This window comes from Heptranchias perlo, unplaced genomic scaffold (assembly GCF_035084215.1).
Source record: "Heptranchias perlo isolate sHepPer1 unplaced genomic scaffold, sHepPer1.hap1 HAP1_SCAFFOLD_50, whole genome shotgun sequence".
NCBI lineage: Eukaryota > Metazoa > Chordata > Chondrichthyes > Hexanchiformes > Hexanchidae > Heptranchias > Heptranchias perlo.
The window spans coordinates 2,648,988-2,674,856 of NW_027139516.1; the positions used below are offsets into that span (position 1 = coordinate 2,648,988).

General features: G+C 45.2%; 2 protein-coding genes across 4 annotated transcripts; one reads left to right on the forward strand and one right to left on the reverse strand.

Moving 5' to 3' along the window:
• The first annotated feature begins 334 nt into the window (after positions 1–334).
• LOC137313996 (NACHT, LRR and PYD domains-containing protein 3-like) lies at positions 335–8,978 on the forward strand. Of its 3 annotated transcripts, none has more exons than XM_067979681.1 (4): positions 335–1,797; positions 4,235–4,401; positions 4,718–5,060; positions 7,630–8,978. In XM_067979681.1, exon 4 carries the CDS (start codon positions 8,232–8,234, stop codon positions 8,886–8,888), a length of 657 nt encoding a protein of 218 aa, XP_067835782.1. In that variant the 5' UTR covers positions 335–1,797; positions 4,235–4,401; positions 4,718–5,060; positions 7,630–8,231; the 3' UTR covers positions 8,889–8,978. All 3 variants share the same exon structure in this region, with proteins under 3 accessions (XP_067835782.1, XP_067835783.1, XP_067835784.1).
• An 8,265-nt stretch (positions 8,979–17,243) lies between these two features.
• LOC137314004 (probable G-protein coupled receptor 139) lies at positions 17,244–25,384 on the reverse strand. The gene is made up of 3 exons (XM_067979691.1): positions 25,315–25,384; positions 22,159–23,051; positions 17,244–17,285 (listed from the first exon to the last, which is right to left on the reverse strand). Exons 1-3 carry the CDS (start codon positions 25,382–25,384, stop codon positions 17,244–17,246), a joined length of 1,005 nt encoding a protein of 334 aa, XP_067835792.1.
• Positions 25,385–25,869: the final 485 nt, after the last annotated feature.

The window sequence follows — 25,869 nt, forward strand, 5'->3', positions numbered from 1 at the left end:
ATCTCCTCACCAGCTCCAGTGCTCATTAGTGTTAATGTTAGAACACTGGTAAATCTCCTCACCTCCTACAGTGCTCCTTCTTGTTAATATTTGAACAGTGGTAAATCTCCTCACCTGCTCCAGTACTTATTTGCGTTAATATTAGAACAGTGGTAAATCTCCTCACCTCCTACAGTGCTCGTTAGTGTTAATATTGGAAAAGTGGTAAATCTGCTCATCTCCTGCAGTGCTCACTAGAGTTAACATTGGAACAATGATAAATCTCCTCACCTCCTACAGTGCTCATTAGCGTTAATAATTTTATTTTTTTATTTTTTTTATTCGTTCACGGGATGTGGGCGTCGCTGGCGAGGCCGGCATTTATTGCCCATCCCTAATTGCCCTCGACAAGGTGGTGGTGAGCCGCCTTCTTGAACCGCTGCAGTCCGTGTGGTGACGGTTCTCCAACAGTGCTGTTAGGAAGGGAGTTCCAGGATTTTGACCCAGCGACAATGAAGGAACGGCGATATATTTCCAAGTCGGGATGGTGTGTGACTTGGAGGGGAACGTGCAGGTGGTGTTGTTCCCATGCGCCTGCTGCCCTTGTCCTTCTCGGTGGTAGAGGTCGCGGGTTTGGGAGGTGCTGTCGAAGAAGCCTTGGCGAGTTGCTGCAGTGCATCCTGTGGATGGTACACACTGTAGCCACAGTGCGCCGGTGGTGAAGGGAGTGAATGTTTAGGGTGGTGGATGGGGTGCCAATCAAGTGGGCTGCTTTATCTTGGATGGTGTCGAGCTTCTTGAGTGTTGTTGGAGCTGCACTCATCCAGGCAAGTGGAGAGTATTCCATCACACTCCTGACTTGTGCCTTGTAGATAGTGAACAGTGGTAAATCTCCTCACCTCCCACAGTGCTCATTAGTGTTAATATTAGAACAGTGGTAAATCTCCTCACCTCCCACAGTGCTCATTAGTGTTAATATTAGAACAGTGGTAAATCCCCTCCCCTCCTAAAGAGCTCATTAGTGTTAATATTAGAACAGTGGTAAATCTCCTCACCTCCTACAGTCTCATTAGTGTTAATATTAGAACAGTGGTAAATCTCCTCACCTCCTACGTGCTCATTTGTCAGGTACTGACTCCATGAGAAATATGTTTAATATATATATCCAATAGACGCACCAACCAGGACCCATCTCCATGAATTCACGGAGACTGTCACTGCCTATAGACACCAGAGGAATCACACCCAGCTGTATTTTGTGTATGTCGATAGATATCATATTCATCAAGTACCAGGATTTAATATCAAAACACAACCAGTCAAAAATATAAAACACTTCTGTGAATAAAATAATCAAACAGCGCCAGAAGTTAAAACCGAGTGAAGGGTCATTTAAATCATCAATGATCACCCCGCTCCATATTGCCCTCCAGAATATTCACTGCCTCAGGAATAAAGCTTTTCTGGCCTGCACTATGATTAAACCTAACGAATGGGCGCTCCGAGTGCAGAGTCTCTGCCGATGGGAGCCAGTCTGGAACTTGGATATTGTGATCAACGGGACTCACTGGATTTCACTGGGCAGCTGTCTGTGTCACACCTGATGTGGAGTGTTGTTCATCACACTCGGGAAATGCTCCATCCCAGAGCTAAAAGCTGTTGAACTGATGGCGGAGGAGAGACTTGGTATCATGTTTAACAAGGGAACGTTCTCCTGCTCATTTTAATATTGCTGCCTAACGTCTGTCACAGCCTTGGCTGAAGCTTCAAACAGGGGAGAAAATCCAACACCCTCAACAAGAATGACAATGGACACAGGTAGGTTCACAGAATTCTTTAAAATTTCAATTGTGTCCTGACAAAAGCTCCAGATCACAAACAAGAAACTGCAGCTCACACAGGAAGAGGTAACAGCACAGATACTGTGTCGATAGCGGGAAGTGAGTGACCATCTAGAAGGACAGTGCAGTCACAGGTGGAGGGATCTCCTGAGTATTGTAACTGTCCAATAGATACCTGGTGTTGGGGACTGTAAGGTGGAGAGAGACAGTGAATCAGAGAATGGGCTTTCCGAGTAACAGTGTGAGACCGGGGAGCAGGGGGACACCCCGAGAAGGGCAGGTGGTTAGAGGCAAGTACGACACAGGAATAGGAGAATGATAATAGTGGAAGATTCTATTGTCACGGAACAGACAGACTCTTCTGCAGCCCTGAGCACGGCCCCAAATGGTAAGTTACCTCCCTGGTGTCAGAGGGAAGAACATCCTGGAACAGGTGGGACCATCTCTGGGAAGTAATGGAGAGCAGAAAATCGCCATGGTCGGAAACAATAACACGGATAGAAATACGTTTATCGAGGGAATATTGAGACTTAGCACTCGACTAAAAAACAAGGCTTAGAGTTGGCGATCTCTGGATTGTTTTCACTGGGCCGCTTAAAGGGGGAAATATGAGGCCGGTCAATGTGTGGCTGCAGGGCTGGAGCAGGAGGGAAGGGTTCACGGTCTTGGGGACTCGCGTGAGTTCAGGGAGAAGGGAAGGGACGGTCACGGTCTGAACTGACCAACAATGGTTTTACAGACTGGGTGAATGGAGCAGGAGGGAAGGGTTCACGGTCTTGGGGACTAGCGTGAGTTCAGGGAGAAGGGAAGGGACGGTCACGGTCTGAACCGACCAACAATGGTTTTACAGACTGGGTGAATGTAGCAGGAGGGCAGGGTTCACGGTCATGAGGACTGGAATGAGTTCAGGGAGAAGGGAAGGGACGGTCTCGGTCTGAACCGACCAACAATGGTTTTACAGACTGGGTGAATGGAGCAGTGGGAGGGTTTCAGCTCATATGACTGGAGGGTGGGAAATCTCAGGTTCTGAGATTAGAGATTGGAATTAATAAAACTGTTGGACCAGTACAGAAGATTTATAAAATAGTGAAAAGTTATTAGCAGGAAAAAAGGAAGGTGGTGTTGAGAGATAAAGTCACTTGGTATTTAAAAAAAGCAAAGAAACGGAAACGGGTCAACATTCCAAAAAATCGGAGTTAGGTTTGTGTGTTATGTCTGTGAATATACAGATCATTCCAAACACATTCGGAAAATCAGAAGCATCAGAGATGTGATCGAGTATCTGTAAGACAGGGCCTGAGATTTCACAGGGTTCAGAGCGAAATGTTTCTGATTAAAACATTTTGAGGGGAGAGAAAAATAGTTCTGGACGCCAGTATTAATAAAAGTTTATAAGACAGAGTTAGAACAATAAAAGACTTGCATTTATAGCGCCTTTAATATTGAAAAACGATACAGGTTGCGTCAAGGTGCGATTATCAAACAAAATTTGACACCGAGACAAATAAGGAGATTTTCGGACGAATGACCAAAAGCTTGGGTAAAGTTGTCGGTTTTAAGGAGCGTCTTAAAGGAGAAGAGAGAGAAGGAGAGGTTTCGAAAATAAGGATGTTCCAGTGAACAATATTAAGATATAATCCATATGAATGCAGTTAAGCAATAGGAAGGGAAATAGCACAATACTCGGTCGGTTTTGCAGGCCAGCAAGAAGTTGAGCGGAGATAGAGGGAGAACTGGGAGAAATTAGTTGTGGATGAAGGTTTGGGGAGATCAAAAAATATTTCCTTCAGTTTCTAAAAATGATGGTGGAATTGAAAATGTTGGTGTACGAGAGGACGATGTGGGATCATAGTTAGAGATAACTGTAGAGTAGGATTTGGATCTGAGAAACATCGCCGAGGTGGATAAATCACTGGGCCCAGAGATAACATACCCGAGGCTAATAAAGGAAGTGAGAGCGGAGATAGGATGGACTCTGATCACAATTTCTCAATCCTCGTTTGTTATCAAAAATATCCAGGTGGACTGAAGGAGCCCAAGTAATGTCTCTTTTAAAATAGGGAGAGAGGGCCAACAGGTAACTGGAGACCAACTGGTTTCCGTCAGTCGTCGGCAAACTCCTTAAATCTGTAATTCCAGGTCGAATTACTGAACATTTAGAGACACAGGGGATGATCAGGGGAGGCTGGAACGGATTCGCTGCAGACAAGTCGTATTTGACAAATCTGATACAGCTTTGTTGAGAGGTGACTGTATAGATCGATGGAATGCAGCACATGCGGTGTATATGGGTTTTCAGAAGGTGTTTGATAATGTGCCTCACAGGAGGCTTCAGCCATTTGGTATAAGAGGAAATGTAGCCGCCCGGAGAGAAAGTCGATAATGTGTTTAGTTTTCTCCATTTTTGTTCACAGATCCGAACACTGCAATCACTGAGTTCCTGACAAATTGCGACGATTACCAGCTGTTCCAGTTGACGAAATTCTACCGGGACAGACTGGAACAGGCGATTGAAGAAGTGGTGGACGGAGTCAGCTCGTTGTTAACGTACGAGAGGCATTTCAGTGGACAGGAACATCGGGTAAGTGGGAGGGACACAGAATGAGTTTGGATTATTTCAACATCACAGAACTAACAGGATATCAGATCTTAGAATCGTAGAATGTGACAGAACAGAAACAGGCCAAATAGGAAAGAAATTGATCAAACTGAAAATACAGTGAATCTGAAGCAATGATACGAAGAGGTGAAAATACCCAGTGGATCGGTCAGTGTCTGTGCAAAGGATAGGGGAACGGTTCGGGTGTAACTCTTGTGTGGACTGAAAACAAAAGGGAATCAGTTTTACTGGGACTGGGAAAAGGAGAGACCAATATATTCATTGTTATTCTTTACAGAAAGTCATTGATCTCGTGGAGAAGGGAAACAGGGCGGACAGTTCCAAACTTCTCCTAAATCTGGTGATGGAGAAAGGCTCTCGGGCCCGAAGGGTGATGTGGGAATCCTTTGTGAAAATGCACCATGTGGTACCAAAGTTGGACAAAATACTGAAAGAGATGCAGGAACTTGGTACGGTAAAATCTCAAACTGAATTCAATTTCAGATTGAAACACTGCAGAATTTACGATAACATTACACAGATCTGATTTCATGAAAGCTCAATGATTTAAACAGGTCCTGATCCATTTGATTATATGAACATCGGACGAGGTTTATCTGAAATACCCAGTCACCTGAATGGTAAGTGATGAAATGGACATTTTAAACCGTTTATTTCACTTCTGAGAATCAGAATGTTTGACTGTAGACTTTTGTTTAGAGATTGTCGGAATCTGGGAATCCGGAGGGAATAGAAATGAACCTCGTTTGAACTTGTCATCAACACCCAACTTTTCAAGTTCTAATTCATGCGGTTTCTGACATATTTTCTAAACATACAGAAGTTCCACTGTTGCACTTAATCCAGATGCTGATCACTATCACTTCTTAATTCTTATACTCAACTGACATTGTCCTGATACACTGTGAAATCCCATGGACACCTGGCAGGATCCTGATGCACTGTGAATCCCCATACAAAACTGGCAGGATCCTGATACACTGTGAATCCCCATACACACCTGGCAGGATCCCGATACACTGTGAATCCCCATACACACCTGGCAGCGACCCGGTACACTGTGAATCCCCATACACACCTGGCAGGATCCCGATACACTGTGACTCCCCATACACACCTGGTAGCGACCCGATACACTGTGAAACCCCAAACACACCTGACCGGATCCTGATACACTGCAAAACCCCAAACACACCTGGCAGGATCCTGATACACTCTGAAACTACATATACATCTGGCAGGATCCTGATACACTGTGAATCCCCATACACATCTGGCAGAATCCTGATACCCTGTAAAACCCCATACACACCTGTAAGGATCCCAACACTGTGAAACCCAATACACACCTGGCAGGATCTTGATACACCGTGGATCCCCATACACACCTGTCAGGATCCTGATACAATGTGAATCCCAATACACACCTGTCAGGATCCTGATACACTGTGAATCCCAATGCACACCTGTCAGGATCCTGATACACTGTGAATCCCAATGCACACCTGTCAGGATCCTGATACACTGTGAATCCCAATACGCACCTCCTTCGTGCTGCCCAGACATTCTGGTTTTCATAATTGAAGAGCAGTGCCTTGAGCCAGATGTTACTGCCCCCCCCCCCCCCTTGGAATCTCCCCACCACCAACTGGAAGGAAAGAGGTGGAGAAAAGCGAAACTTTAAAATGTTATCATTTCACAGCACAGAGCGAGACGCCAAAATGTTCGATCTGATCTGAGAAGTTCACACTTCCGAGATGTTCACACAAGGAAGTTATGGGCTGGCTCCCTAATGGCAGTGAAAGAGAGAACCTTATTTTACTCAAAGAATAGCCCTTTAACTCAGGGTCTTTTAAGACCTAATGTAATGACTAATGGAAACAGATTTAATTTCCCAAACCTTCATTGGAGGAATATCAGACCAAAATGAAACAACGGAGTATAATTACTGGGGAACAGTTGAAATGAACTGTGAATGTTTTCTGCTCTAACATTACACTGAGTGAAGTGAGCAACAGTTGTATTATTAATAATAATCGGTGATATGACAGGACTGTTATAAAAACACATTCAATTAATATACATAATAATTGCTGAAAAAGTGTTCACTATTTCTGAAACACAATACAACAGGAGAATGATTAGAGACAGGAAAAGACCATTTGGCCCAAATAAGCCTGTCCCTGTTAGAGAGATGACCCCACTTTTGCTTCCTCTCAGTGAATCCACAGAAACACGTTCAATTATCACTTCACCCCACTTACACTGTCCCTTTAGTGTCCTTCCCCGGTATCTGGTCCCTGCTTTCCAAAGCTTTGGGTGATTTCCCTTCGTATTTCTGACTTTCAATTTTCTCTGTTATTAATTATTTTGTTGATTGTGAGCCTGTTTCCTGCACTCATGTTCTGAATTCCATTAAAACATTTCAGAACCGAAGTTTCTCAGCCAAACAAAATACATTAATGCGCCAGCCTTCCCTCAACGCAAACTCCGATATCTTAAATCATCTTTCTGATTCCCCACTGTACATTAAGAATGGCATTAAGATTTACTTGCTATCACGTGATATAGAACAACAGGTAATACCCCAGATAACCTATCCGAGTCCCGTTTCTGAAAGCTTCCCCTCCATCGAGGTTAAACAGTGGAACTTCTGTCCATTCACAGTCTGTCCCTCTCCCAGTGCCCACAATATCCCAGATAACCTGCCTGAGGTCTGATACAATAACAGTGGAACTTCTGTCCATTCATCGTCTGTCTCTGTCCCACTGATACGCAAAACCCTATTTACCATTTCCGCAGAAGGACAGCACCACTGACAGTTTCATAGATTGATCAAATGGAACCTCCACTGTCGTATAACCAGGATCATGTTAAGGTTTCTATCAGATGTCTCCAGTGCAGTTCAGGGCTGATAGGATTAATTATCAGAGCGAAAATATCACCTTCATCGAAATCTCCATGTTCAGTAAATATTAGAATCAAGTGAGGATTTGAAAATTTTCACAGCCCTTGTTCACTTTCAAGCGAGGTTTTCAGCAACTGAGTTTAATTTCCTGCTCGCACCTCAATTGAAGCTATGAATTCAATCTCGGAACATTTCACTGAATAGTAAAGTGATATTGAGAATTTGTTTTTATATCAATACAACTAACATTGAGAACCACTTTCTGTCTGTTCTCATTGAAGATGTTCAACAGAAACACAAGGAAACACTCCGGGTCCAAACTGAAACACTGAGAGTGAACACGATCCTAACAAAGGAGAAGGTTAAGATTTTCCAGCTGGTCAATCTATACACTGAACTAACGGTCATTTCCACTGTTCTTGATCGGACACTTGTCGAACATGAACTGCTGGCAAGAGGCCGAGACCATGAAGAGTGGAGAAAGAAACATCTCCGGAGAGAACTGGAAAAAATCCGAAATGATCAACTGTTCCAGAGCAGTTTTTCCCGGAGAAAATCCAAATCTGGGAGTTCAGCAGCAGTGAGCGGAGTCGCGGGGATTGGAAAAACAACAATGGTACAAAAGATTGTTCATGACTGGGCCACTGGGAAAGTATACCCACACTTTCAATTTGTTTTCAGCTTTAGGTTCCGGGATTTGAATGCTATTAACTGTAGAATAAACCTGAGGAATCTGATACTGGATCTGTATCCTTACTTTGGAAATATTCTGGGAGAACTCTGGAAGAACCCAGAGTGATTACTGTTTACATTCGATGGTTTAGATGAATTCAAGGACAGTATCAATTTTGCTGACAATCGGAGAAATACAGAACCTCAGTACATGTGCACAGATCCTGAAGACTGGTGTGAAGTGTCTGACATTGTGTACAGTTTATTACAGCACAAGCTGCTCCCAGGATGTTCAGTGCTAGTGACCAGCCGCCCCACTGCATTACATTTATTGGAAAAGGCTGAGATCAGTGTCTGGGCTGAAATCCTTGGATTTGTTGGTGAGGAACGGAAGGAATATTTCAACAAGTTTTTTGAAGATCAGTCGGTGGCAGCAGCTGTTTTCAATCATGTGGAGCAGAACGAGATCCTGTACACCATGTGTTACAACCCTTCCTACTACTGGATCCTCGGTCTGTCACTGGGTCCCTTCTTCACACAAAGGGAAAGGAAACAGCAGCGTGTTCCCAAGACCATCACCCAACTATATTCCTACTATATTTACAACATTCTGAAAAACCATGGCCGAGAGATTGAATCCCCCCGTGATGTGTTACTGAAGATCGGTGAGATGGCTTTCACTGGGGTCTCCAAGAAGAAGATTGTGTTCAGAAATGGAGATTTGATCAAGTACAATCTGCAACCTTCCCAGTTCCTGTCTGGGTTCATGATGGAACTTTTGGAGAGAGATGATTCTGCCCAGAGTGTGGTTTACACATTCACCATCCAAGAGTTTGTAGCCGCACTCGCACAATTCCTGTCTCCATAACCAGGGAACATCCGGAAACTCCTCAGTGAAGCCCACAACAAGGAAGATGGGAGATTTGAGATATTTCTCCGTTTTGTTGTTGGTCTCTCCTCCTCACAGTCAGCTCGGCCCCTGGAGGAGTTTCTGGGTCCACTTCTTCATCAAACGATCTGCGGAGTGATTGACTGGGTGAAGGAGAAGGTTGAAGGACAGATTGGAAAGACAGAGCGTGAAACTGGGAAAAGGAACCTCCTGAACACATTCCACTACCTGTTTGAGTCTCAGAATAAAACACTGGCTCGGGTCACAGTGCGATCTGTGGAAACACTTACATTTAGTGAATTGAGACTGACCCCGATTGACTGTGCGGTGCTGTCTCATGTCATTGGACTCTGTGATACAATAAAACACCTCAATCTGGGGGGCTGCTCCATTCAGTGTGAAGGACTCCAGCGGCTGGGAACCGTAGTGCACAAATGCCAGGTGTTGAGGTGAATGATTATTTGTCTCTAACTGTCAGGCCAATTGTAGAACAATCACGGATTGTATTGCTGATCCGAAATGAAGGGAAACAAACAGTTCAGTTAAACCAGAGAGAAGCAGATTCAACACAAATATGACAAATGATAAGAGGATCGGTTAGTAATTCCCTCAGGACTGGAGAATCTAAAATGGATCCTTGTGAACAATTCGGGATTTCACAATTTTTATCCGATCAGTAAATACAGGTCACTGAAAGAGTCTGATAATTTAATTGTAATAAATTATATTTATTGTTGTTTTTCTCACTGTCTGAGATACGTCCATTGAAGAGACTCCATCTCACTGTTACTTACACGTAGACCGACACTAATTGCAGCAGTCTGTGTGTCGGAGCATCCCACCCTCTTACCGAGGTGTGGGGGCAAGTGACAGTCACCGGACTGTCAACGTGTGTAGGAGAGGGAAGCAGAAACACCAAACATTCAGTAACAAACAGCAAAACACAGCTTTCGGGCAGTCAACCGCCAGTGGGCGAGCTGAGCTTTCCCCGCAGGACAGTGATCCGTTATCTTAACTCATCAATGACACAGCCCTTCACACTCTCCAATACATCCACCATCTCTTCACCCAGCTGGCAGCACTCGTGCCTCTGAGTCAGAAGGTCGTGGATTCAGGCCCCTCGCTCATTAATCCAGGCCGACACTTCAGTGAGATTTGGGAACTAAAATCTGCCTTTGAAAAGGTTCCAATCTAACAGGTTGTGGGGTATTAGCCCAGGAGTACAGACACACACCGGCCAGCGGTGGGGCCTCACACACAGCGGGAGGCTCCTGGGTTAACCAGGGGGCAGTGAACCCGGGAATTTCCCATAATCTGCCCCCTGTGTGTGAGGCACCGCTCGGGGAGGGAACTTCAGAAAAATCCCCATAAACTGTCGGGAACGTTGCGCCTGAAATAAATGTGGAGAGAATTTAATGGGAATAAAGTGAGAGACTCCCCTCCCCGATAAACTAGAAGTACAGGGACATTTAAAACTAGTAACAGGACAGAATAAACTCTCCTTGTTACATAAAATCCTGGGGGATGGATTTTACAGCAGCCTTTAGTGCCGTTTCACAATATAACTCACCCCGAGGTATGAAACAGATTAATATAATACTGCATAAAGTACAGGTAATCACCACTTTATTATTTAATTCAGGAAAATTGCCCCATTCCCATAAAATCTGGGATTTAAGAATCAGCAGAAATGAGACAATTTCCCCAAACATGACGGGACCTCCAGGAGGGTGATTCTGATCATCAGGGAATGAGACCAGACTGAGGGACATTTGAAGGCTTCACACAGACAGCACTTTATTTAATAAATATATTTACTGACAGTCCCTGAATATATGGGGCGTTGGACAGAGTAAGATTCATTGTCAGCGACAGGGAAATCTAGTTATTAATTTCCTGAAGATACTACAGGAAACACTGAAAAATCAGAGAGAAATTGTGTCAGATCGGGGATTGGATTCAGTTTGGTTCTCACTCTCTGTCTGTTTGTGTTTAGACTGGCAGGAAATCAACTGGAAGATTCAGGAGTGAAACTATTGTCTGCGGCTCTGAGGAACCCGGACTGTAAAATACAGACACTGGAGTAAGTATCAGACTGTGTGAGATTGTGTTTGTAATAACTGGATGTCTAACACTGTACATTAATGTCAGTATAAGGAACAGTAATACAAATAAATACTGGGAATTTACTCTGATTCCTGTTATCTCTGCTCGTCTCTCTCCTCACTCTGATCTCCAGGTTATGGTACAACGGTCTCACAGCTTCTTGTGCCAATGATCTCTCCTCCGCTCTCAGTACAAACCGGTCACTGACGGTTCTGAACCTGGGTAATAATAAACTGGGAGATTCAGGAATGAAACTACTGTTTACGGCTCTGAGGAACCCGGACTGTAAAATACAGGAACTGCGGTAAGTATCAGATTGTGTGAGATTGTGTTTATAATAACTGGCTGTCTAACATTAAACATTATTATTAGTAAAATTAATAGTGTTACTAATAATGTACATTATTATTATTATTATCAGTAACAGTGTTATTAATAAACACTGGGGAATTACCCTGATTGCTGTTAATTCTCTCTCTCTGATCCCCAGTCTGGATGATGTCGGTCTCACAGATTCTTGTACCGAGGATCTCGTCTCTGCTCTCAGTACAAACCGGTCACTGACGGATCTGAACCTGGGATCAAACTCCTTCACAGACCGATCTGTCCCCGCTCTCCGGTCCCTCATACTGACCCGCAGGAGTCTGGAGCGGATCTGCTGAGTGTTTGTGTTAATGTTTAATGTAATAAATAAAATATCAGTGGGATTCAGTCCCTTTTATGGGTAATATTTCTCTGTAATTATTATTGAAATATTAACCCCAGTCTCCCCGTTATTTCCACTGTTGTTCAATCTGTTTATTTCCTGTTTAATCTTTAATCTGTTTCAGGCTGTGGGAGAATCAATTCAGTCCAAACGGAGAGAGACACCTGGAGTCACTGCGGGAATCCAGACCCGGACTGAGAGTGGAAATGTGAACATTTCAATTGAAACCATTCCTGGTCTCATTATATGAACATTTCAATTGAAACCATTCCTGGTCTCATTATATGAACATTTCAATTTATAACCATTCATGGTCTCATTATATGAACATTTCAATTTATAACCATTCCTGGTCCCATTATATGAACATTTCAATTTATAACCATTCCTGGTCTCATGATATGAACATTTTTGGCCGATTCTCTGTCCCGCCCCTTTAACCGGCCGCGCTCCAGGTTTAAATCCGAACGGCCCTTTAACGGTTTCCAGCTCGAGCTGAGCGAGCGTCGTCTCCCATTGTGACGTCAGAGGCCCAGCGACAGGGTCACGAGACTCAGTCACCCGGTCCCACAGCGCTGATTCTGCCGGATATCCGGGGCTGGATGGTCCCCAATGGGGCACTGGGTCAATGCACAGACAGGAAGGGCCCAGGGTGGGGCTCAGTCTGGGCTGCAGTGGGACACTGGGTCAATGTACAGAGAGGAAGGGCCCAGGGTGGGGCTCAGTCTGGGCTGCAGTGGGACACTGGGTCAATGTACAGACAGGAAGGGCCCAGGGTGGGGCTCAGTCTGGGCTGCAGTGGGACACTGGGTCAATGTACAGACAGGAAGGGCCCAGGGTGGGGCTCAGTCTGGGCTGCAGTGGGACACTGGGTCAATGTACAGAGAGGAAGGGCCCAGGGTGGGGCTCAGTCTGGGCTGCAGTGGGACACTGGGTCAATGTACAGACAGGAAGGGCCCAGGGTGGGGCTCAGTCTGGGCTGCAGTGGGACACTGGGTCAATGTACAGACAGGAAGGGCCCAGGGTGGGGCTCAGTCTGGGCTGCAGTGGGACACTGGGTCAATGTACAGACAGGAAGGGCCCAGGGTGGGGCGCAGTCTGGGCTGCAGTGAGACACTGGGTCAATGTACAGACAGGAAGGGCCCAGGGTGGGGCTCAGTCTGGGCTGCAGTGGGACACTGGGTCAATGTACAGACAGGAAGGGCCCAGGGTGGGGCTCAGTCTGGGCTGCAGTGGGACACTGGGTCAATGTACAGAGAGGAAGGGCCCAGGGTGGGGCTCAGTCTGGGCTGCAGTGGGACACTGGGTCAATGTACAGACAGGAAGGGCCCAGGGTGGGGCTCAGTCTGGGCTGCAGTGGGACACTGGGTCAATGTACAGACAGGAAGGGCCCAGGGTGGGGCTCAGTCTGGGCTGCAGTGGGACACTGGGTCAATGTACAGACAGGAAGGGCCCAGGGTGGGGCGCAGTCTGGGCTGCAGTGAGACACTGGGTCAATGTACAGACAGGAAGGTCCCAGGGTGGGGCTCAGTCTGGGCTGCAGTGGGACACTGGGTCAATGTACAGACAGGAAGGGCCCAGGGTGGGGCTCAGTCTGGGCTGCAGTGGGACACTGGGTCAATGTACAGAGAGGAAGGGCCCAGGGTGGGACTCAGTCTAGGCTGCAGTGGGACACTGGGTCAATGTACAGACAGGAAGGGCCCAGGGTGGGGCTCAGTCTGGGCTGCAGTGGGACACTGGGTCAATGTACAGACAGGAAGTGTGCAGGGTAAGATGTGTCCTTATGTGCAGTATGTGTCCCTCCCAGTGAGGAGTCAGACTCTGTAACAAGTGTCCCTTCAACCCTGCAAAATCTCTGCCCTCCTCCAATTCCGGTCGCTTGCACATCCCCCACTGTCATTGCTCCACCATTGGCGGCCGTGCCTTCAGCTGTCTGGGCCCTAAGCTCTGGAATTCCCTCCCTATACCTCTCCGCCTCTCTCTCCTCCTTTTAAAACTCTTCTGAAAACCTACCTTTTTGCCCAAGTTTTTGATCACTTGTCCTAATACCTCATTGTGTGGCTCGGTATCACATGAATATCTCCTGTGAAGCGCCCTGTGTCGTTTTATTACCATAAAGGTGCAATATAAATGTAAGTTGTTGTCTGTGTGCTGTGTTAATAAAACTCCACCGTTTACTTCACCTCAGGCCTGGTCTCTTTTTTTGATGGTGTTCGTGTTCTAAAATATTGAATAAAAGATCCTGGAAATTCCATCCCTCTTCCTCCAAGCGGCATCGCAGACCTGACTGTTTGGTCCAGTGAACAGTGTGTGTGTGTGTGTGTGTGTCGGGGGGAGGGCTCTTACTCGGGAGGCTGGATATGCAATTTACACAAAATGGTGAGAGGGACTGTGAGCAAAAGAGCTCAGCTGGGACCCCACAATCTGGCCTCCCGACATGCAATGCAAAATGGCCGCCGTGAACCCGCTGCAAAATCACAGAATGATACATCACAAAGGGAAGCCATTCAGCCCATCGTGCCGGTGTCGGCTCTTTTAAAAAGCTAACCAGATGGTCCCATTACCCTGATCTTTCCCCATGGCCAACACATTTTTCCTTTTCGAGTAATTCTCTAATTCCCTTTTGAAAGTTACTATTGAATCTGCTTCCACCTCCCTTTCAGGCAGTGAATTACAGATCATTACATCTCGCTGCATAAAGAAATAATCCTTCCTCATGTCACCTCTGTATCTTTTGACAATTATTTTGAATCTGTGTCCTCCGGTTACCGACCCCCTGCCACTGGAAACAGTTTCTCCTTATTTACTCCATCAAAACCCCTCAAATGGCCGCTTTGTCCCCTCAGTGTTGTCCCATCTCCCCGAAACACAAGCATCATTTTGAAATTATAACAAACCCTATCAGCCTGTCCAGTGGTTCACGTTTCCGACGTTAATCTCCTCTCGGCCCCTGTTTGCCTCACACTGGGTTAACGTATTTGTATAACATTGCAGGCCGGGCTACTTTAACCCCAGGCTTTAACCTGGTTAAATCACAACGGTCACAATCGAACAGGAACATGTTAAACCGAGGCCCCAAAACCAGGGCCCAGAGAGGAAATTAAACCCCAGGGCAATAAACAGACCGAACTCTCGTGGGCCCTGTTTGGGTGCAGTCTGTTGAGGAGGCCACGGTCGATCTCCTCTGGGGGAGGCCTCCATCAGTCCCCTTCAGGGAAGAAGGTGTCGGTCGGTCTCCTTTGGGGGAGGCACAGGTCTCCCTAGAGGGATCCCAAACTGGCAGTCTTCATATTTAGACCACCATCACAACAACTACCACTACTTCTACAACAACAACTTGCATTCGTCGGATAGCCATCTTGGACAAAATGGCGAGAAGTACGTTGGCCATCTTGGACAAAATGGCAGCTATCTTGGGCAAAATAGCGGCAAGTACCGCGCAGAGTGTCCCCAGTGATATCACAGTGACCCCACAATGTCCCAGTGATCCCACAGTGAACCCAGAGTGCACCCAGTGATCCCAGAGTGCACCCAGTCACCCCACAGTGAACCTAGGGTGCACCCAGGGATTCCAGAATGCACCCAGTCAACCCAGAGTGATCCCAGAGTGCTGCCAGGGATTCCTGAGTGCACCCAGGGACCCCAGATTGCACCCAGTGATCCCAGAGTGCGCCCAGTCACACCAGAGTGATCCCAGAGTGGCAGTCTTTATATTTAGACCACCACGACAATAATTACTACTACAACAAAAACTTGTATTTTTGATATATATATATATATATATATATATCATATATCTGTATATATGATATATGTATGTGTATTTACACATGGTCAGCATGGCGGCAAGTACGGTCGCCATCTTGGACAAATTGGTCACAAGTGTGGCAGCCATCTTGGACAAAACGGCGGCATGTCTGGTGGCCATCTTGGAAAAATGGCGGCAAGCATGGTGACTAACTTGGACAAAATGGCCGCACGTATGACGGCATTCTTGAACAAAATGTGGGCAAGTAAGCAGCAGAGTGTCCCAAGTGATCCCACAGTGACACCAGAATGTCCCAGTGACACCCTCAGTACACCAGAATGCACCCAGTCACCTCAGAGTCATCGCTATTTTCACACAGGGATACCAGGGTGCACCCAATCACCCCATAGTGATCCCAGATTGCACGCAGGGAGCCCAGAGTGCAACCAGTCACTCCTGAGTGATCCCAGAACGCACGCAGGCAGCCCAGCGTGCACCCAGTCACCCCATATTGATCCCAGAGTGATCCCAGAGTTCTCCCAGGCATCTAAGAGTGCACCCAGTCACCCCAGATTTATTCCAGAGTGGACCCAGTGATCCCAGAATGCACCCTATCACCATGGATTCATCCCACAGTTCGCCCAGGGATTCCAGATTGCATCCAGTCAACGCAGAGCGATCCCATAATGCACCCAGTCACCGCAAAGTAATCCGAGAGTGCTCCCAGGGCTCCCAGCTTACACCCAGTCAACTCAGACTCCACCCAGCCAGCCCAGAGTGATCCCAGAATGAACCCAGTAACCCCAGAGTCATTCGAAAGTGCACCCAGGGATCTCGAATTAAACCAAGTCACCCCAGAGTGATCCCATTTTGGACAAAATGGCGGCAAGTATGGCGGCCATCTTGAAGAAAATTGCGGCAGAGTGTCCGCGGTGATCCCACATTTACCCCAGAATGTCCCAGTGACTCTTGACTGAACCCAGAGTGCACCCAGTCATCCCAGAGTGCACCCAGGGATCGCAGAGTGCACCCAGAACCCCAGAGTGCTCCCAGGGTGGCAGTCTTTGTATTTAGACCACCATCACAACAACTAATACAACAACAAGAATTTGTATTCAAGCACGGCGGCAATCTTGGATAAAATGGCGGCGATTACCGCAGCCATCTTGGACGAAATAGCGGCAAGTACCTCAAGGCTGTTGGATAGGAACAGGAGAAGTCCATTCAGCCCCTCGAGCTTGTTACACAGTTACAGGAGGAGGTCATTCATCCCCTGAAGGCTGTTACACAGGAAGAGGAGGAGGCCATTCAGTCCCTCGAGACCGTTACACAGTTACTAGAGGCCGATCAGTCCCTCAAACCTGTTGCATTGGAAAAGGAGCAGGTTATTCAGCCGTTCAAGACTGTTCTGCAGGAACTGGAGGCCAATCAACCCCTCAAACTTGTCAGATAGCAGCAGGAGGAGGCAATTCATGCCCTCGAGCCTGTTATATGGGAACTGAAGGCCATTCAGCACCTCGAGCGTATTACCCTGGAAAAGGATTAGGCAATTAAACCCCTCGAGCCTGTTGCACTGGCAGAGGAGGAGGCTATTCAGCCCTTCGAGCCTGTTATACAGGAACGGGACACCATTCATCCCCTCGAGCATGTTAAGTAGGAACAGGAGGAGGTTATGCAGTCACTGGAGCCCTTTACACCGGAACTGGAGGCCAATCAGCCCCTTAAGCCTGTTGTATAGGAACAGGAGGAGGCCATTCAGCCCTTCGAGCATGTTTTACGGAAACTGGAGGCCATTCAGCATCTCGAGCCTATTAAACTGGAATGGGACTGGGCCATTAAGCCCTTCCAGCCTGTTTGACTGGAAAAGGAGGAGGCCATTCAGCCCCTCGAGCATGTTACATAGGAACAGGAGTAGACAATTCAGCCCCAAGGCCCAACTGGGTAAATAAGTATCCCATAGAGTCCCCACAGTGTGTCTAAGTGATTCCACAATGCACCCAGTGATAGTATCCCATTGATCCACAGTGTCCCAGTGATTCCACAGTGCGCACAGAGGTCCCAGTATCCCAGCTTACTGCATTTGTGCAAAAGTTTGAGAGACTGTCTTTATATACAACAACTTGCGTGTATAAAATAACGTGTATATATGTAATATATATATATATATATATATATTTTCTATATTACATAGAATGGGTAAAGCAGTTTCTCCTGTAACCCCATGAAGCTGAAACAAAATGGCGGCCAGTAAGGTCACAGTAAGCCAATGATCCCACAATGTCCCACTGATCCCACAATGTCCCACTGATCCCACAGTGTCACAGTCATCCCACAATGTCCCAGTGAACCTGCAGTATCCTACTGATCCCATAGCAACCCATGATCCCACAGTGCTCCCAGTGATCCCACAGTGACCCAGACACAATTCACGTGAGCCTGTGGTGAAGGCCTCGATCAGTCCCCTGTGGAGAGAAAGCTTCTTGTCCAAGGAATCCACCTCCTCCCAAAAAATCTCTTTCCACAACTTCATGTTACAGCATTTCCACAAAACATATCCTCTGTCGGGAGAGAGATGGTGAAAAGGAATTGATTGAAAACAAAGCAAGTGATTGAAAAGGCACAGCAAGAGCCCAGAGCTCCCTCACACTCACTCACACACACACACATTCACACTCACTCACTCACTCACTCCATTACACAGGCAGGCAATCTCTCAGCAAACACCACTGACAAAGAAACTCCCCAGTTACAAAGCAGAGAATCTGAAGAAAAGAGAGAAAAGTTGGGAGAGAGAGAGAGACAGAAAGACACTCAGGGCAGACTGAAGAGCACAAGTTGCTTCCCTCTCTCACTCTCCAATACAAGTTTGCAGGGTTTTCTCTCCTGCTTTGCCACTCATTCCCTCACTCGCCATCCCCCGCCCCTCCCCTGAAAGGTCCGGGTCTCTCTCCCTGTCCCGGGTTAGTGTTTGCTGCAGCGTCCAAATTGCCCCTGTGCTCATTTTCTCTTCTGTTTCTGGAGAAGGGGACACAAACCCTGGGCATTTTTTGCTACTTCACCCTTTATGTTGCAGTTTGCAAAGGTGAACGAACTTTCCCTTTGCTCTTTTCTCTTGTTTTAATTCGCAGTGGATAAAAAGCCTGGAGTTTGTGGGCAACTTACAGTTTGTGGATTTTACCAATTAGCCAAAGATTTCAAATAAATTCATGACAGATAAAAGAGCCAAAGCATTTTTTAAAAACCTAATACACAGCAAGATCCCTCGCTCAGTTACAGGGACAATCTCTCAGCAACATTCACTGACACAGAAACAAAGACCAGTTGAAAAGGAGAAGAATCGAAAGAATAAAAGATTGAGAAACAATCTTTATCGACAACAACAACTTGTATTCTATATACATATATATATATATAAGCAACTCCTACAACAGCAAATTGTATACATATATATATATATATATATATATGCGTGTGTGTATTATCACAACTACTATTACAAGCATCCATGAGGGCTGTGGGGGAAAAGCAGAGCGGGAAATGGGAATGATTGAATCGCGCTTTCAAGGAGCTGGCACAGGCAGGGTGGGCTGAATGGACTCCTCTTGCACCGTGCCTGCTATCAAAATGTGAATCGATGAACAACAACTTCAACGCCATGAACCTGAAACAAAATGGCACCCGAAAGGCGGCCAACTTACGAGTGGGGCAAGATGGTCATATTGAAAGAATTGGCTGCCATGAAGCTGAACAAATTGGCCACCCTGATGCTGAAACAAAAAAGCCGTCAATAAGGCGGCCATCTCACTGAGGGGCAAGGCGTCCATGAATTTTAATCAAAATGGCCGCTCTGAACCCGAAACAAAATGGCCACCAGTAAGGCAGCCATCTTACTGAGGGGCAAGGAGAAGCTTGTTGTGATGAGAGACACAGAGAGGGATAATTTGCTTTTCGTGTTAAATCACTGTTGCACTATCGTTAAAAATACAAACTGAGTGAGACTAACACTAGCTGGTGTTTAACATAAAGACAGCGGTGCAGTGAGGGAATTAAACATCAAAATGTGAACTTCTGCAAAAAAAATGGATTAACATTTGGTTGTTTGGACTGAATGGTGATAGAAAAGGAGAGACCAGGCATTCGGAGGAAAGGTCCAATTTGACATTTATTGTAGAGAATGTAATTCTAGCTTCTATTAAATAAATCAGAGTAAAATTGGACTCAATCTGAATGTCGTTCTGATCTGAGATTTAATTCATTTCTGCACTATTCATATTTTTCTTTAATCTGAAACAAAAACAGTATTTTAACAGTAACAGAACAGGAGAGTGCTGCGGGACCCTGTCCAGTTTATTAACGCTACAGAAGGGGTAAACATACATATTATTTATTGCAGAATCCAGCAGCTCACGGGGAAAGTTACACATGGTACAGATGGAGGAGCAAAAAGGTGCAAAGTGATTTTACACTTTAATTTAGGGCAATGCCTTTTTATCTCCACAAGGTTTAATTTTACATTTAATTAATGGGCTCTTTATCCTAAACAAACTTCAGGCACAAACCATGGCTTTACAGAGAAAACAAACATTTATTATTAATTCAATAAAAAAAATGACATTAGAATTTAAACATCATCTTGGGTTTATGCCCGATTTAGAATTGCTTTAGCAAAAATTAAACAACACATTCTCAATTCTCAAAATGCATAACCGTTTGGAAATCAAATGTTTATCTTAGACTAAGCCCATATCGAAAGTTTTAGACTTGCCGGGAAGATTCCAGGTATTTTGATGGATACTGTTGTAGTGCAGTGTGGCTTTCTCTGGTCATCTGCTTCAAAGGCAATCTGTAAACCTGCATCGAGGCATCAAGCTGGGAGGTAGCGAGCAGTCATGAAAATTCCAGGTGAGGTGGTGCTGTCAGGAAGCGAAAGGTGAGGTTGGAGCAGTTATGATGGATCTGCGTCTCTCCCCACTCAACTTCTGCCCAGCTTTTTAAGACCGTTTCTACACAGAATCACACCTCTGGGACGGTGGCTTATCAATAACAGGTTCCTACAAATACAACCCACGATTGAATGACACTTTACTTGTTTTCTCTCAGTGTCCACAACGTAACCAATTCAAGTCGGCAGGTGTTCAAACCACCTCTAGCCCCCCTGGAATCGTTCTTTTTGCGATGGTGATCTATCCTCTGCTGTGTGATCTTTTACAATGTGTCATTATCAATCCTTTTAACAGTCCTTCCACCTTTTAATCGTCCTTTTCCTTCAGACATACTGAAGCGGATCTAGTCTCAGGCTTTCGTTTATCAGATGAATGTTTACTGCAAAGAGCAGCTGGGAAACTCCTGCAGTAAGTAATGGTCAGGGTCAGGTGCACAAGGCTGAGTGACTTTATTGTGCAGCCTCCAGGCATCACCTTTAGAAATGTCAAAATTAAATCCACAAGAGTGTTACCCCAGAACAAACATGAACTGTCTGACCTGCTTCATCTGCTGCTGTTCTGCTGGTCAGCACTCTCACACACTCCAGGCTGATTACATAGTTATTTTTGTCCGTACTTCATTGTATCTGTTCTCTGTTTATATCGTTTATCTCTGTTGATATTCTGTGTGTTATTCTATCTTGTTATTTCCACTTCTACTTCCATCAATTTGTAATCCTTTGTCAGTCTCTCTCTCTCGTTCCATCCATGTCTGCTTGCTCTCTCTCATTATATATATTTATATATTTATATATATATGCTTTCTTTCACTCTTTCTTTCTCTCTTTATATTTCTCTCCAGTCTAACAAACTCACTTTATTTATCTCCAGCTCTGTGTCCCTCTGTCTGTACCCCTCTTTGTTTCCATCTCTCTCTCTTTGTCACAGACCCTCTCCCCTTTATGTGAACCTGTTTTAATTTTCTGCGCTATTTAACCATTATATTTCTTTTGCCCTGTGTTCCCTGTCTCTGTCCACTCCTCTCTCCATCTCTCTCTCCTTCTGTCTTTCTCTGTCTCTCTCCCTGCCTTTCTGTCTTTCTTACTCTCTCTGTCCCACTATCTCCCTGTCTTTCTCTCTGATCCTTCTCACGGTCTCCCTGTGTCGCTCTCTGCCTCTCTCTCTCTCTCTTTCTCGCTCTCACTCTCTGTCTCTCCCTCGCTCTTTATATCACTATCTCGCTCTCTCACACTCTTTATCGCTGTATGTTCCTCTCCGTCTCAATGTCAGTCACTCTCCCCTCTCTCTCCCTCTCTGTATCTCTGCCTGTCTCAGTCTCTCTCCCTCTTTCTCCAACTCTCTGACTTTATCTCGTTCCTTCTCTCCCTCCCCCTCTCCCCCTCTCTCTGCCTCTCTCTCTCCCTCGCCATTTATTTGGCGTGCACCCATTCTGATCTGGCCCAAAGCAGCTACTTTGATTCACAGCTTTTCACATTTTGCTGTATCACCATTTAGTTGAAGTCCAGCTGGGCTCTTTAGGACTGCCATTTCGAGCAAAATGCATGTGTCGCCTGCAGAATAAATCCTGCCTTAATAGGTCAGATTTTCAATAAAATATAACATCAGAACCATATTTCAGATCATTTCAGGGCTCTGTGCTGCTAATATATAATGTACTTTCCATCCCCCGGGAAGTGTAGGGGATGGAGTATGAAATGGGATTTAGTTCTAGTGCTTGAAACCCTTCAGCTCTTTCGATGATTTCACTAATTTAACAATTAGATTGAGTGGGTATTTCACCGCGTTCTTCAGCTCCTCTCTGAATTTAGTCTGGGTCAGGACATAAATACACGTGTTTGTGCAGGAACTGAGAAGCTGCAGCATCCTTGCTGTGTTTTCTGTGAGATAAACAGGGTCAGTGTAGGAGTAATAATACCGAATGTCTGCAATTCGCACATAAATGAAAAATACAACATGTGTCAGCCACAACAGTATAAAACTGCCCGATATACTGAAGAGTAAAATAATGGATTTCTTTCGGTTCTCCATCTCTGGATCACTCTGATTCTCTCCATTGCTGCGGCCCCGGAGTCCCCTGCGGACTCTACTGGACACTAAAATACGCCTGACCGTCAGAACATTGAGCAGTAAAATCAGACAGAACGGGATAAAAGGGGTTAAAATGAGGTGAAACATCTCAAATGCGGCCCATGCGGGGGAAGTACGGAAGCTCGGTTTACCCACACAACCCCAGGGAACATTATCAATTATATAGTAAGGGTCAAATGCAAAGTACCAGGGGACACTTTCTAAACAGGCCAGCACACTCACTGTTCCCAGAACCACAGCCGCCGTTCTCTCGGTGCAATATTTAATTTTCAGCTTCTCATAACAAATGGCCACAAATCGATCAAAGGTGAAAGCGACCGTGAACCAGACAGAAACATCCGTGGCTGCACCTCCCAAGAAGATTATCGAACTACACACAGGAGTAATGTTCAGGAATGAACCTGGGAAATACATTCCAACAATCCACACCAATATCACACGAGTGACAACGACCATGAGATCGGCCACTGCCATTCCCACCAGGTAGACACTGATACATTTGGAGAGACCGCACTTTCCTCGGGACAGGATCACTATCGCCACCAAGTTAACTGTAAGAGAGAGAAAAAGAAGCAGAGAAATTACTGATCAGACCTGGAGTCAAAGCAGCAGGTTGAGAGGATCTGGGGTGAAATTTCCAGCTTTGTTGCTGCATCGAAGGGTTGAAAGTGATTGATTGACCTGGGCAGCGCTTTCGGGCAGGGATATGTTTTAAAACACAATGATCAATAATGAATTGGGAGATGGATACAGAAAGTGAATAAAGTGAGCACCGGATCCACTGGAAGGGCTGAGTGAGGGCGCAGTGCCGGTGGGGAAGGGAGAAGGGGTTTTACACACCGGGAATCCAGCGGATTAAAGCCGGATTTGGGCTCCGGACTGACGGGAAAGAGAGGGAAGGGTCAGGAAGGTGAGGGGGCGGGGGAGGTGCAGATTGTGTGTCGCTCTGGGTTAAGAGAGCTGACAGTGAGTGAGGTTGGGAGGGAGACAAGGAAAAGAGTTGTGTAAATGAACGTGTGGGAGCTGGAGGGGAATGAGGGGCAGGTAGTTTGCGAAAACGGACAAACTGAAGTAAGGGATGAGGAGACAGAGGATTCATTGCATTGGGAGGAGAGGCTGGGATTCACAGGGAGAGACTGCAGCAGAGTGTGAGAGGAAATCTAATCTATTGGTCTCAGGAACACAATCCAACTAATACATTCAACTGTTCATTTCTGTGGTTATCGATGTCAGGGAACCTGTGCTGGGTGTAAAATGTCTTTAATAAATTTAATTTCTACATTCAATTAAACTTAAATTGAAAAGTATTAATAAAATCAACCACGTTGTTATTGAATTCAGCCGAACTTTAAAAATACAGAATCCGAATAATTCATTATGATCAAGACATTTCTGATTCTATTCTTGAAGTAAATTGTAACTATATTTAGTGTCAAGTTGGAAAACATGGAACATTCACAAAAAATAGACTGAGGTCCTGACAGGGATATAAACACGAGGAGCGAGTCCCACAATAAAATCTAATTCAATCTGACCACATCATAATAACACCTTCAAATCACATTTTCTATGTTTAATTGCACTGGAAGTTTCAGCAGTTCATTCTGATGAATTATTCACACCACAGCCTCTCGCTTTCCCTCTCAGTCCCCCTCTCTATCGCTCACTCTACTCTCTTTCTCAAGTCCATTTTCATATCCGATTAAATCCTATCATCCTGTGCCTGCATTCTGTTCACCAGCCCCGTGTTCCACCGATCCTATTCTCAGTGTTAGTTTGTTAAATAGTGAAGCCTTTGTGGAATAGTTTAATGATTCTACAGATCATTCAATTCTCCACCTGTTCACCTACACTGTTCACTGCATCGACAAATCATGGAATAAACAGAATCAAATTCCACTTCCAGACAGATCTTAAAATAATTAAGATTCCTTCTCCTGTAATTATAAAGTAAAGGGATAGATAACAAACGCCAACATCACACTTATAATCTAAGGAATCTTAGAGGGTCTCCTGATTCCAACAGATACGGTGCAAATTGAGACAACATAACAACCAAACATTTCATTTTACAGTGAAGTCCAGTAATAGACAGTCAGTGTATTCATTCTCAATGAAGCAGAGAAGGAGATTTGAAAGTGTCAGCAGCAAACTCAGTTCAGTAACCAGACAGCTGAAGCGGCGTCAGATACACACATAATGAAATAATATTTCAGAACAGTGATAACCAATAAATACACTGAAATCTCAGTTAAACTGGAGCATGTTATTGGGGAGGGAGGACACTGCACTGCCTCCTTGTAACACTGAGACCTTGAGCTGTCTCATTATCAATCACTGAAAACACATTGATGAAAACATATTCCAGGACAGGTTAGTTCCACAAAATGAAACTGATAACAGCTCCTGATGGTCTGATACCAACTCTTTGCCCAGACGCCAAATTCCAATATATTCCACACAGAGAATAATCCATTAACAATGCCAGCTTTGTACATACAAAGTCATTACAGATATAATGTAACTCCGACAATATCGAAAGTTTGGAAGTTAAAATGATATCATTTGTCAACAATAGATTCAATACAGGAAATAAACCAGTATCAATGCCAGGGTTGGATATAAAAGGGTCATTATGGTTATCATGCAGCTCCTACAAGACCGAAAGAGCAGAGACTTAACATATTCCATCATTCAACCAATAGAACAGAACAGGTGACTGTGTTAAACATGGTAGGAGAAAACATCATATCCCAAGTACAGCAGCAGAGTCAACACTGATTTACACCATTAACAGCTGAGATAACGGCTTACCTGGAACTCCAATCGCTGCAAGAACAGGATAATAGATGTCTTCCATCTGATGGATTACTGGATATTCCATTTCTGTGAGAAGCACTGACTTCTGTTACCCTGGAAACCACAGCTCCAGCAGGCACTCTGAGCTGATCCATTCCAACAAGCCCTGATTTATACAGGGGATAAGTTTCCACTGACACGGTTTTACCCCTGACCATTGCTATTAGTTACAGTCAGTTTAACAAACACATTACATCAGCAGCTTTGACTCCGCTGTAAATAATGTGGTGAATAAAGCACAAACATCTCAAAGTCCACGATATTACTTAATCAGACCTCTCTCAGGAATAAAGTTTAAATCTGTTCTCATACAGGACTGATCCAACAATAATAAACGGCTTCATTTACAGTTTTTATATAACTATATTGACCATGTTCACTCCTGGTGTTTCATTTATAATTTAGACAGATGTCTCCGCAGTGTGCACTGAACCCAGGGACACAAGCTGACCCGTTTCACTCTGTTCCTGCAGTTTCCCAGTTAAAATATGAATTGTGAGTCTCTGACAC